Source organism: Sinohyriopsis cumingii, chromosome 6 (genome assembly GCF_028554795.1).
Source record: "Sinohyriopsis cumingii isolate HCF-2022 chromosome 6, ASM2855479v2, whole genome shotgun sequence".
In the NCBI taxonomy this organism is placed as follows: domain Eukaryota; kingdom Metazoa; phylum Mollusca; class Bivalvia; order Unionida; family Unionidae; genus Sinohyriopsis; species Sinohyriopsis cumingii.
In genome coordinates this window covers 133520217-133535016 of record NC_142966.1, presented here as the reverse complement: position 1 = coordinate 133535016, position 14800 = coordinate 133520217, and the positions used below count along the sequence as shown (strand labels likewise).

At 33.2% G+C, this 14800-nt stretch overlaps 1 protein-coding gene across 3 annotated transcripts in view; it reads right to left on the bottom strand.

The window, feature by feature from the left end:
• LOC149798024 (circadian locomoter output cycles protein kaput-like) overlaps window positions 1-14800 on the bottom strand; it is an 89005-nt gene that overhangs the window by 40338 nt on the left and 33867 nt on the right. For all 3 annotated transcript variants that reach the window (XM_089963110.1, XM_089963113.1, XM_089963112.1), the window contains 6 exons: window positions 13680-13769; window positions 11126-11246; window positions 8060-8185; window positions 7438-7633; window positions 4160-4266; window positions 3278-3425 (listed from right to left, as the gene is read on the bottom strand). In XM_089963110.1, coding sequence (XP_089819236.1) covers window positions 3278-3425; window positions 4160-4266; window positions 7438-7633; window positions 8060-8185; window positions 11126-11246; window positions 13680-13769 — 788 coding nt within the window. The remainder of the gene's footprint in view (window positions 1-3277; window positions 3426-4159; window positions 4267-7437; window positions 7634-8059; window positions 8186-11125; window positions 11247-13679; window positions 13770-14800) is intronic.

Here is a 14800-nt window from a genome sequence, read left to right as displayed (position 1 = left end):
TGAAAATAGTGATATGAGTTAATGTGTACTTTATAAATGTGGAATACTGAAAATACCATGGTGAGGTGCCATCAATACAAAGCTGCATACTAATGTAGGTCCAACATTCTTTGCACAACTAAATTAAATGATAGAAGCTTATAACAAAATTCTGCTTAAATTATATCCTATTAGGTTGCATATAAAATTTGTTGTCTTTATAAAAAAAAAAACAAGAAAAAATTTATAAAAATACAACAGGAATAAAAAATGGATGGGTTCATCAGGGGTCACAACTCTGCTAAATGATGATTCTGATTAAACACTGAAAAACTGAAGAAAAAAGCTAACATGTCATCAACGTAAAATTACATACCAAGGAAGTTATTGCAAAAATAAACAACAAATAGTCTGCTAAATGACACAGAATGCTGACAGTTGAACTCTGACAGCCTAGGTCAGATCAATATTATACTGCATTCCAAATGGCTTCTGGCTCTTTTCCGCTTTTCCAGGTCCTTTTCAAATATCTCTTCATGTTCGGCATTTTAAAGTCAAGGCATAAACAAAAGGTGTATAGAAACATTCCCAATTATATTTCACAAATTCGCAAGTAAACACAAACATTGTAGAAATTTAATTAAGAAAAAACAATCACAGTACATCATGAAGAAAAAACACAAGCGAAATGAAGCATTCCACATAATGGTGCAAAACTGATCATATGAAACAAATCAGCAGAAAAGACTGGGATGGACCAAAATGAACTGTTCTGATTATAATAGTACATTATATGCCTGAAACTGATCTTATGCTGCCAATTACCAGAAAGTCTGGAAAGGACTGAAAACAGTCTCAAGCTGGAAACTGATAATATGTTACATGCCAGAAACTGATCTGATGTTGTAAATTACCAGACAGATTTGAAAGGGCTAAAAATACTCTGATATGGCTTTAACTTCTGCCCAAATGTTTCTTTTGGTTTATTTTTCTGGAAAAATCATGATTTTGTTTGTGTGGTTTCACAGTATGTGAACAGACTTGGCAATTCCGGACATTCATGCCCAATTCCAGATGATGGGCATCTCTGCAAATGTCCACTTTGCTCAAATGAGCCTTAAACAGAACTTGTGTTTTGAAACCTAGCAATCTTGGAATGTAACTCATTTAAATGTGGACAAGAAAACTTGAAATCCAACATTCCTTACTAAAGTTATGCTGTGGAAACCAAATGAGTGGCAATCAGGGCCTATACATATTGTCAATGACAATGAGGAATGTTGGAATGGAACTCAATCAAAATCACCTCAGTATAAACCAAATCTGGTTGAAGTCTAACAATGTTAGGAAGATGGACAATCTGAGGGCCCCTAACTCCTGTAAGATATAGTGTGGGCTGGAAAGATAACATATATTCAAGGTGTCCTAAATATAAAGCACCATACCAAATTTACAATAACAGAAAATAAACTCTGTAAAGTTACCTTGATGAATCAACAGAAAAGAAGAACATGCAAATAAGGGATGTAACTCTTGCATTTGATGCTGTAGTATGGTTGAAACTGAACTCATCCAAGATCTCATAACATAAAGCCTAATACAAAATTTGCCTTAATCCAACAAAACTTGTTTAAATAGTTATGTGGCAGAAACCAAAAATATCAAGGGGCATAACTCCTGTAATTAGTGTAGCTGGAAAAGTTGGATATAACTTGTTCAAGGCCTCCTCAATATTCATCAATACAAAGCCCCATACCAAATGTGGTTTGAATGTAACAAATCTTGGCAGTGATATCCCCAGTACATTCCAATAAGAGTGTGTATTCTGAAAAGACCACATTTCATCAGCATAAGCATATGCACGTATCCACTGTCCAGCAACTGTTTAGCCAAATGTAATAATGTATTTTTTAAAATTAGTTTAAATAATTAAAAAATAAGTTTTTTAAAAAAATGTATCTTAATAAGAGAAGATGCAAGAAAGAAACAGACATAAAAAGAAATAAATACTGATATTCACTTTAAACCCTATTGTGAATTTGTTTATTTCTATAAGTTTTTTCACACAAACCTTTTTCATCTTAAGAAGTTGATAAATCTTATGCTTGCTGTTATATTACAGTAAGTTTCTCAATTTCACCTGAATGGATGAAGTTATGCCAGAAATGGTACTGACTTTCTGTGACCTTTGCATCCACCCATGAACTGGAAATGATTTCAGGATGTTGGTAACCTTTCCTGAGTTGTGTGAAATTGAAATCCTGAGTATTTTTGCCCAGTTTGCCCCTCACTACAAGGCAGTATATACTAATTAAAGAATTTTGTAACCTTGCAACACTCAGCAACAACACAACTTGCTTCCTTCTGCATCTAAATCAGAGAACATTCACAAAAAGAAATACTAGTGCTACATTCATGGCAAGTCCCTGCTTCCCCCATTCTGGACTGGGACTAGAGGTCGTGACAAACATTCATCAGTTATATAATTTATCCTCATGCTATAAATACAGTTTGGTTTTTAAAAAAATACATCTAAAATATCACTGTAATTGCATCTTTTTTAAATATTTGACCTAGGACTCTACTGAAGGGACCCCATGTACCAAGTCTGGCAAATACTTCTTAGAGTTCATTAGTTTTTGTTTCTTAGCCAGGCCGCTTGGAGTTGTGCATATAAAGTAAGACAGTGAACCAGAAGAAACTGTTAGACATGTTACAGTAAATAGTTCTATGTCATATAGTTACAAATTTTTTCAAACTGGAGATACACTCAGGTATGTAACAAAACATAATCTCATCCTTTTTTAGAAATACATTAGTCATGCAATTCAAGCATGATTAATGTTACTTATGTATAAACAGACAAGTTATTTTTATGGAGTTATTTAGTTTCATAAACAGTTATTCTACATGTTTTGCTGGAAAAGAAATATTGTATAATTTAAACATAGTACTTAAACTTATAATCTCTATGAAGCTAAGTTCCTTAATGTAGGTAAATGTTAAATTGTACATTAGTTTTCAGGCAGTATGACAGTACTTCTGCAGTTCTTCTTACCAGTAACTGAGCATATTAAATCTGCTTTCCTACGTTGATAAGTAGATATCCACACTGTGTTATTTCCATCCACCAGTCACGGAAAGAGACAAAGTTAAGGAAAAAGGGACAGCTTGAAAAATACAGAGAGGGAGGGGATATCACCCTGGTAAAGCCTAAGATATAAGGAATCACTTATTCTAAATTATACAAGTACTAAAATTCAGCTTTTTAATTTGTCTCACTGTACTCTCTTCTCACCTGACTACTGTATTTTCACAGACAACAAATTCTGGCTTAGAGTTCCACTGGTTGTAGGTAATGTAATATCGAGTCTTCAGCCAGATCCACTGCTGGCCCTTGGTAAGAAATCGATAATAACAAGATGTCCCCTCCCCAGTCTGCATTACTGAAACAGAAAAAAGGAGAGGCAAATGACAGCAAATTCAACTGTGGTTATGTGACAATTTGGAACTATTCAGTGACAGCAATGGACTCTGTACCTATGATTACTTAAAATATGTATTTATATGTATGTCATTGGTATGAGTAGACAAATGATCGTCATCTGGTACATACAGGTCCAAAAATATCTGCAAGAGGGAAGAAGCAATAGGCATGTATTCATGATTATTTAATTGCATGGATTTGCTCCTATCACAATATAAACTGGAAAGGTAAAGCATAAAGAATGAGGACTATTAACACAATATTTAGTATCATTACAGAAACTGTTACCTTGTGCTTGCAAAATCTTAACAGCAACCAGTATAGTTCTTTGCTGCTTATAACACACTTTGTTACAATACAATTCCAGATATAACATGGTGCTACAATAGACCTTATGACCAAGATCATATTAATAATGACAATAAAGGTTAAAAGAAAAAAATGTGAAATGTAGTGTTATATCTTTAATTTCTATTCAAAAGAAAATTATTAAATAAATTTTGACCATTCCTTCCATGCTTCAGTTCAGTATATATCACTGTTCTCAATATATCACGTTTTGGTGCAGAATGCCATAACATGGTTTAGTACATAACATGATTGGTAATTATGAACCTCAACTACCATGTTATAACAATAGCTGTAGCTTTCACAGGACACCAAAGAGTTCAGAGAAAATGAAAAGCAACTTACACTGTTCATGACTCTTGGCAACTGCTTCCAAATCATCTGGGTGATAATAGTCATACCCTGACATGCCTAGAACCTCTATTGGCAAATACCCTATAATATTAGATGCCCTGCAAAATACAACATCAACCTGGTACATATGTATGCCAAGAAACAAACATAATTATATGTGAGCTGCAGCATCTAAATTCAACATGTAATGTTTTGATTCAGTAGTTGTCATTAAGCAGGATTAGATTTACAGATCTACTCTGACCATGTAAACCTTCATGACACTGGACAGGATAGCTGTTCTATAACACTAAGGATCTCATGTGAAAGACGGCTTAATCAAAAGATGGTCTCTACATACCAGTGAATAAGTATTCATTTACATTATGTACTACTTTGACTTTATATACCAGTTTTCCTGTTGCAGCGTGTCTCTATATCAGGTCTGACTGTAATGAGAAACCACTACAGGTATTTCAATGAAACAAAATTTGTACTTATTCAATGATCTAATAAATATGGAATGACACCCACTTCGAGACATAGCAAAGCAACTTTCTCTTCCTTCTGGTTCCTGCATTTCATTCCATGTACATGGGAAATCATGTATTAAAGGTCATCCAACCATCTTCAATGTGCTTCAGAGCTGTGATAGCTCAGTGACTAGTATATCTGACTTTTGATAATAGAGCAAAAGTCCAAATCCCGCCAAGACTATATTTGGCCCACAGTTGTGTTTTGTCTTTGAGCAAGAAATCTTATTACACTTGCCACGGTGTGGCAAAACCATTCATGTGCTGACATGCCATAAAACACACCCATTTAGATAATTAATGTGCTTTATCTATTTCCAACTTCCTCCAATACAAAGACCCAATGAACATACCAACTACTTAATCTACATTGAAATAACATTTATCCAGACAAGTTATTGTTCACCTGGATCTTTGGTTTATCCAAAGTATATGTATGTGTGTAAAAAAACAAGCAGTTCATTTATACAAAATTCTTTTTATCAAAAGTTGTTTGTGTCCTTGAATGATTTCTGATAAATAGAGTGCTACTGTACAGTGAAACCTTCAATAACAGTCCCCTCCTTTATTCAACTACCACCCATATTCAGCTGAGTATTAATTTCATATTTTCTTCATTATATCTTGATCTTTTACCACTCTAAGATAACCATCTCATTCACAGCGTCAAATCTGTTACTTTTCCTTAACAGATGTTATAGCTGAATTACACATTTGCATTTGTTGCAAAATCAATGCAAAATAATTAAACCAAGCTGTTGGAAAATAGCACTATTCACCCATACACTAATATGCCAACCATTATTATTTGACCAAAATCAAAGTGATACATTTTCTAAGGTAATCCAAACTAGCTGAGCAATTTCCTTGTTTTTTATGGTTCTATAATGAAGGTTTAGCATTACAGAAATCTACAAACAGCATAATGTGCCTTTGGAGGCACAATTAAATAGTTATTTACAATGGAATTTCTTCAAATATTATAATTTGATAAATGGGGTTACATATACTGAGCACTTTCGAATTGGGGATTAACAAGTACATGATTCATACTAACCATGAACAATGAACAAACATAAACATGTACTTGAAGAGTCAATAGTGCACAAAACACAGATTCCAAACAAATAAGTGAGAGCAAAGAAAATGAGGTATGAACATTGGCTACAGTGGCCTACTTTTTAAATTAGTGTCATACATACCAGAGAGTACCCACACAAAGTTACTTAATCCAATAAGTAACATTACTTACGAAACTGAACAGAATGCACAATGTAATCATTCACAGATGAAATTTAGCTAACAGAGACCTACTTTTCATCTAATGTGTAGTACTCTACATAATGGATTCACAAAGCCACATGACTGAACATCTGTATGACACAATAACCATAGGCCCAAAGTGAAAGACATAGCATGAAATGTAGATCAGTGACATACTTTTCATCTGATGTGTAGTACTCTACATAATGGATTCACAACGCCACATGACTGAACATCTGTATGACACAATAACCACAGGCCCATAGTGAAAGTAATAGCATGAAATGTGGATCATGGTGACCTATTTTCAGCACGATGGTTGAGTTCTCTCAAATCTGAATGCATGCATCAAATTACAACAACACATCTGTAAGAATGCCTACAAACCTTGCCTAAAGTAATGCAAAACTGAGCCAATGTATAATGGAGATAGACAGGTGGTTGATGTTAACACACAATGCTATGAATCACACAAAAATGCAAGCCAAAAAGTTGGCTTCATGGTAACAAAAAGAGAGTGTTAAACATTTGACTTGGTGGAACAAACATAAAACAAAAATGTAATCTCACAATTTTCATCATGAACTATTATTTAGAAAAATTCAGTAAATACTGTACATGAAACTTTACAGATAAATGAAGAAGAAAAAAAAAAAACTTAAATGCATGCTTGAACATGTTGTCCACATACATTATGTTACAAAGCAAATATAAACTTCAAACTTGTCACTGCAAATTGCACACAAAACAATGAGTAATAATTTCAATTCAAAGTAAACAACATTATGAACATTATTCAACACACAGAAGTGAAATTTTAATAAATACTTCTTTTATATGAGCCATATAACAAAACCTTAATACAAATTTTAATCCAATAACTCTATATACAAATTTTAATACAAAAGTTTTCAAACTAACTGCAAAGAAAGCTTAGCAAATTAGAAAACTTTATAAAATTAACAACTAATGTCAGGCATGTTATTTAATATTCAAAAGTGAAATTTAAACCATATTTCCAACATAAAAGTTAGAAACAAAACGTTGAAACACAAATATCCTTAACCTGCTCTTAAATGCAAAATTGAGTCCAAATTCAGTACAACTTGTGAACAGTTTACTAAATTTGAATAAAACATCTGCACTACTGTCAGGCATGAACTAATCAACACAAAGAAGTCAAATCTAAATGCATAGTTCCTACCACAATACCAAAAATTCAATTTCAACTTCTGTCAACAATGAACCAACATTAAACACCAATTTTAGCCTCAAATTTTTCCCAATAACTCAACAGGAAATCAGTAAAACTGGACACACAATGGAGAGGTATATTTTATTTAACTCATCAGTAAATTTGGACATAATATTAAATATAAGGATAGGCACATCATATTAAGCACATCAGCAACATAGGACATAATGTAATAAAAAAAAGACTGATATAACACATCAGTCATACATGAGTTATAAATAAAATATAAGAAAGAATACCTGTGATCTAAGAACAGAAATTTCCACTCTAGGCTGTGTCTGGAAGTAAAAGCAGCTTTTGTCTCATGGCCTACAGACATTTCATGAGTGAATTTTGCATTTCTCAGTCTCACTGTGCTACAGAAACAAATTCTTTCCTTTCCCATTTGTGAAGAGATTCCAGAAATTTGGCTGCTATCATTGTCATTATACACATCTGTAATGGATATTATAAAATTTATTAAAAACCATAACTGAAGAAATAATTTTTAATTATTCCAGTATCTTGGATCAATGCTGCATTACAAAATGTTTTGCTGCATGCACTTCATGTGCGCTGGTTAATTTCATAATTTTATATCATTTTGCATTTCTATGTACAAAAGAAGATTTTATTGTATCTTAATTTGGAGAAAAAAAAGTGAAGAGTAAATGGTATAAAGTGTAGAAGCTCTAATCTTGTCTTGTATTAGAGGCATGTGGTATTACTGCAGTTTTTTTTCTGATGGTACTTATCACGTGGTACAATATTTTCTGTAGTACCCATCTCTATCTTGTATTAAATACTTACTACATTGCATTTTATTTACATCAATAATCTTCATGTCACCAAAATTTCATACTAGTGGAGTCACATGATTACCTAAATTTTCACTGTTAATCCAGTGCCTAAAGCTGCCTTTGAAGACCACAGTCTCATACACAGGCTCAGCCAGGGGGTTCAGATTTCCATGCAGAAAGTTGCAGTCAAAACACAACTGATTCTCCTCTACAAAAAAAGGTAAATGGAATCTGCTCAATGTATGACAACTAAAATAATATTATAATATACATTTACATCATACTTTTTGCTTTAAGTTCACATATATACCATGTCCATACTTTTTTCTTAAGTTCACAGATATGCCATGTTTATAAAATTAAAAAACCTTACGAACTAGAAAAACCCAAGATGAATGGAGAGCATTTTGTTTATGTACATATGTACCCCTGCCTCTCCCAACCCTAAGGCCAAAAAAAACCCTCCAATATGCTTCCGGTCAGCTGACAGTCCCGTTTTTCATTGCCAACCATGCACTTTTTCCCCCCGGGTTAAAAAAATGCCTGAAATTGATTTGTGTATCTAGGTTAGCTGGTTTAGCCTATTACATGATGTGCTTAGTACATTACATATACTATCATTATAATATATATCATTTTTAAATGAAAAGACAGATTTTTTTTCTTTCTTGAAATTGCCAAGATTGATTTGTGCATCAAAATGAGCCAATTTAAATGAGTACTTGAAGCACTTAGTACTGTAATCATTGTAATATATAAAGTGTTCAAAACAAATAACTACCTACCATCATTTTAAAATAAGCACAGGAGGAAACACAAAAAATTGTTTGTGCCTAACTCAAGATTGAGATGAATCTACAGTAAAACAAAAAGCACATAGCTTTTCCCCAAAAACGCAAGTACAAAGATTTGTTCAGTAGATGAAAAGAATATGTACCAAGCTTCACAGCAGCCCACTTAAATCTGCAAAGCAGTTGCATTCAGAAAACTCCTTTATATACTGCAGCTAACTCTATTTAAAAAAAGAGTAATAATTCTTACAAAAATCATGAGTACAAGGATTTGTCAATATGTCCATATATATATATATATATATATATATATATATATATATATATATATATATATATATATATATATATATATATATATGATTATAATATGTGCTAAATTTCAAAGCAATCCATACAAAAAACTACAAGACAAACTGATGAATAAGCTGCACTAATGAGACTGTGTCATACACTGCATTAGGCTACAATACAGAAAGGGCAAGAACTCTAACAAAATTTGCTGGACCAAAGCGACTGATTAAAATGCATATTTTAAAGTGATGACCATAAGCTTAAGAATGGTTCATGGTCATTCATTGCCATACAATGCATTAAGCTGCAAGACCAAAAAAAAAAATCAAAAAAGGCAAAACCTAACACTAAACTTGTGGGAGAAAGGTGATTTGTTAATATGTGCATCTTCAGGTGATGACTGTAATACCAAGTGTCATCATACTTCATCAACAAGAATACCCTGAATGGCACATTATATGTCCATGCCATGTTTGATAATCATCTATGTAAATACCTCACATTTGTAGTCAGAAATAGTTTTTCTTTTTTCACAGTTAACTTGACCTCTGTCCTTTTGACCCCAAAATCAACAGGCCTCTTTCTTAACCCAAGTGCATGTCATCCACAAAGTTTGGGCCAGGTATGTGAGGTAGAACAAACATTATAGTACTAAAACGATTTCTTTAAAATTTCAGTCACCATTACCTTGACCATAGGACTCCAAAATCAATAGGCCTCTTCCTTACACCAAATGCAAGCCATCCATCATGTTTGGTTACTTTGGATGATGGAGGACAATAGTGTGGAAACCATTATTCTTCTTTCAGGCAGTGACCTTGACCTTTATAGACCAAAACTGATAGGGTTCTGCCTTACACCAAGTGCAAGCCATTCACTAAAACTGATTTTTTTTTTCTATCAGCCAGTGACTTTCATCACTGACTTTGCAATGAAAAAGGTTCTTCCTTACCTATGCAAAACTATCCACAATGATCGGAAACTGGAGTTATTTTGCAGAAACAGTTCCTTGTTTCAGTGACAGTAACTATGATCTTTCAGCTTTTGCATCCAAAATTGATAGGGTTTATACTTAACTCAAGAACATGCCATCCACAAAGTTTGGTAACTGAAGCTGTTGGACAATAAAAGTTATTGTGCACAAACCAAACTGGTAACAGATGGTGGGACAGCCATTATAATATAATATATTCCACCTTATGAAAGGTGTATAGCAACTGCAGAACTAGTTGCCATAATGAGATTAATTCATTGAGTCATATGCTGCATTAAGCTATTTACAAAAAGGGCAATAACTTTCACAAAAATCATGCAAGCAAAGTGATATTTGATATGCACATCTTCAGATGATGACCATAATTGTTTTCAAAGTTTCATGGCAATCCTTGAAAACCTACAGGACTACTTGCTCTTCAGAAGACTGTGTCATACACTGTTACAGAACTAAAAGGCAAAAGCTCGACCAAATAATGATGGATAAAAGTGATTTGTCAATATTAACATCTTCAGGTGATGACTATAGTATTAACATCTTCAGGTGATGTCTATAATATTAACATCTTCAGGTGATGACTATAATATTAACAAAGTTTTAAGACAATCCATCAAAATCTGCAGGAATTTTTTGCACCAACAAGATTGTGTCATTCACTGTTACAAGACAAAAAGGTCAACAAAAATTACAGGTACAACGTGATCTGTCAATATGACTATAGCATTTGCCAATCCATCAAAAACTAGTTATGCCTATAAGATTATAATAAATGAAGGTCGTTGTCAATTAAATTATAGAATTGCAGACTATCAAACTAATCTGAGGTCTATACTAGTCTGAAATATTTCTTTCCCTCCAAGCATGGAGGAAAATTAAAGCAAAATTCTATCAAGCTGGGAGTCAGAGTTAATTATCTGTATTTAGCTCTTATTATTATAAACAAATTGCATTTTAATTTCATGAATATCTAGTCTGTAAGATATACATGCAGATGGTTTTTTAAGTAGATAATTATACAGCAGTATATATTTTCCTCTATATGACACATAAAGCCATCCATCCATCATACCTTGTTGAAAATCTGGGATTTCATTGCCTGAAGTTACACTGTAGTTGTACAGTAGGTTGTACAGGTGCTCCTTCTCATCTTTGTGTACAAAGTCATAGATTGACTTGTTAATCAGATCGGCCTGCAACAAAACAAACGCAGATGACTACTAAGATGAGGTTTCAGTGTGGCTTAAAGAATTTGGGTTCAGGGGTGGCAGTGACAGTGACACCCCATTAGAAAAGACAATTAACGCATAAAAGTTGGAGTCCTTGTTTGGTCTACACAATACTGTCAATAAACATCTATCAATTAACAATTCGCTATTTTAGCAACAAGCATGTGGCTGTATAGTTTTTGTGTACATGCTACATGTACTGGCCTGGATTTTGGTCTGCATGAGACAATTAGCAACTTGTTGAGGCTACCAAGGGGACAAAACTATTCAAAGGGAAATCAAAACATGTGAACAAAATAAAAAAATTCACAAAGATCTTGTTCCACCTTCAATTAACAGGATGGCCAAATACTGAGGTTAAAAGATTGGAATTTAATTTGCCTTTAATGCTGATGATGTAGCTATCATAAGCAAAATATTACTTTTTACATGCAAAAAGGAAACTTTCACAGCAAGATAAATGCATTCCATTCACTTGGAAAATACAACAATCAATTAGATTCCATTGTTTTTCTTCAAGTCTGGTGCTGACTTACTTTGAAGATGGACGAAGCTTTTACTGAAGATTTTAGCTGCCTTGCTTTGATGAAAGGTATATGTGTTATTGAAGTTGCCACTCAAGGCCAACTATAGACAACCAAAACAAATGCCCCTTTGTTCTTGCAGTGGCAACATCAAATAATTGTTGAACAGAGAATGAATCTGAACTGGCAGTTAATCGATGTAAACAATTAGAAAATTAAGGATTTGTTCAGTTTGGGACCTTGGGCTTCTGTGGACATATGTCTTCATTTGTCCCAAACACAAAAGAGCACTCACTTTACCAGTTTCTGTAATAACAAAAATTTAAGATTTATAGACATTTTGCATTTTTTTTCTAGACATTTTCAAGGTCTGGAAAAGCAATTTTCAAAATTAAGACCTTGTCAAGAATTCCACACCCACACGGCAACCCTGAATTATCCAAAAGTTTTATGTTTATGAAGAGTTATTTCCTTTTACCTGATATGTTTACAGTACTCATGTGCGTTCCTCTGCAGTATTGCAAAGTCACCGTATCAACATATGTTTTAAACCACACATGACTTATTTCATTTATTCTTGCTTATGTCTTTTAGACTGCTGAAGATCGCTCATTACCCATGAAATCAAATGGTTACTTTCAAAACTTAGATAAAGCTAGTTTAGCCGCCACACTGTCCTACATGTATTTACACAGAATTTATGTGGCAGTTTTACACATGTTGCTATGGTTGTCTCAAGAACATTGCGAAGTCTGATACCCATAAACAAATTTCAGTTAACAAAAACATCTTGGCCTAAATACAATATCCAATTTCTCCAATTTATTTTCAGTCAAAAATCTGTCCCAAAGGATGTGTTCAGTTATAGAGTGGAAGGGTAAAAAGTGATGGAGAACTTCAAATATTGACCCTTTACATTGACCTTGAAGACAGGTCACTCAATATGGTACAAAGCACAACTTCTAATGATGATGCACAAATATACTAAGTTTCATGATTTAATCATGGGTTTATAATTATAAAGTGGAAATGTAAGTGTGATGGCTGAGGAGATGGCTCAAAATGTGGATACAGTAGAACCTATCTTGTAAGACCACCTCTTTTGCCAAAAAATTATGGTCTCTCAGGAAATAATCATAGCAGGTCACAATGCTACATAAAGAAAAAATTTGTGCATTGAGAATGTATTCTCTCTCAAGACAGGTGGTCTCACATAGGAGTGGTCTTTCAAGACAGGTTTTACTGTACTATCTTCCCTCCTTTTCTTCTAAAAGAATGGATACAATAGTCTAAAAAACAAATATATGTACCTGTCTGTTTCATCCGTACCATCTTTGTAGATTATGAAATAATCATTACTCTGACTGACTCTGCCTCTTTTCTGACAAGAAATAGTCTATATAATTTATTTACTATTTATGATGAAATGTCTCTGACTTTTCACATGACAAAACAAAATCCTTAAGCATTGGAACAAATGTTTTTTTTGTGTGTGCAGAAATTCCTATTTTAATAAATAGCGGAATTTATATCTTGTGCTGGAAATAAAAAATAATTTTATGAATTTGAAAAGAATTTTAAGCTTCACAGGTTTTACCATACTGACATTTGGCAAGATCAGGCCACTGACAATATTTTCTTGTACATTACATGTTTCAACTATGAACAGTGTCGACTCATACTTGCCTGATCATTATGGTCCAAGTCTATCTGATTTGTCCTTTGAATGAATATAGCCAAATAGCAGAATCTGACCTACCAGATCATTACATAACAACAGATCCATGTCCATACTATTCATATTTTGGTGCCTGTAACAATGGTTAATTACGGTAAAATCCAAAGAAATTGATACTGAGTGTTCAAAACTTACTGGCAGATGCCCCAACAGGGAGGTCACGCTCTCTGATACATACAAGATGGTTCCCTGTTGTGTGGAAACAAGGAGAAAACTATCGAGTGCCTGAAGACAAAACAGTATTATGAAAATTAAGTCTTCATGGTGAGTATAAAATTTATCATTTAATATGTAATGCCTCAGAATTGCTAAAATATTACTATTAAAATGCACATGTAAGGCTTTTTCATAATAATATTTAGAAATATGGTCAACTCCAGATATAATTTCAGCATATATCATAGTGTAATCACAGGCCTTCTAAAGCTTCAACCAGTTTAATAAATCTTGGTGTAATGGAAATTAATTTATACATCTTGCATCTATTGTAAGCATTTTTCATAAAATGATTCATACACTGGATATTTTTGGGAAGGTATTTCTCTTAAAAGTAATAGGAGATTCAACCATAATTATTCTGTATGGATAAAAGATTTTTTTAAAAGAGCACTGACAGTTGTCTCCCTTTAATTGCTTGAGTTCCTTTTTTTGCTGCCTTTCTTTCTCAATTAATTGTTTAAAAAAATGTTGACTTGTTTTGTTTAATTAATTTTAATATTTACACATGTTTCAAGGGCAGGCCTAGACTGCAACAACAGAACCTCAGAAATCCAGCAATACAACTCGATGAAATTTCAGTCTAATTTAATTTTGAACCATTGGTCTAATGAATTATTTTCTTAAATCTTTGTTGCTGACACTATCCATTGGTAACAAAAATATGTCTCTTACTGTGGATTCATTTAAGTTCATGTGAAACCAATTTTCACAGTTTTGTGTTCTCTGCAAACAAAAAATAAAATGGAACAAAGCAAAAACATGTCCACCTGCACAAAATTACAGGACACACGGTACTAATGATATGGAAAATTGAGAATCAGCCTGGAAATGGGTGAACATAAAATAAAGTATATATGGCTGACCAGGATTGGTTAATAATGGAAGTTATGTTTTAGGAAAAAGAATCTTTTGAGAGCTTATCCTAGTTGTAAGTGAGAAAAAAAAAGAGACATTGCTTTACTGATGAAATTTCAGTCCTTTAACAGTGTTGAGTTTAGAACACTCATTACTAAAATTAGCACCTGACTCTTTCGTGC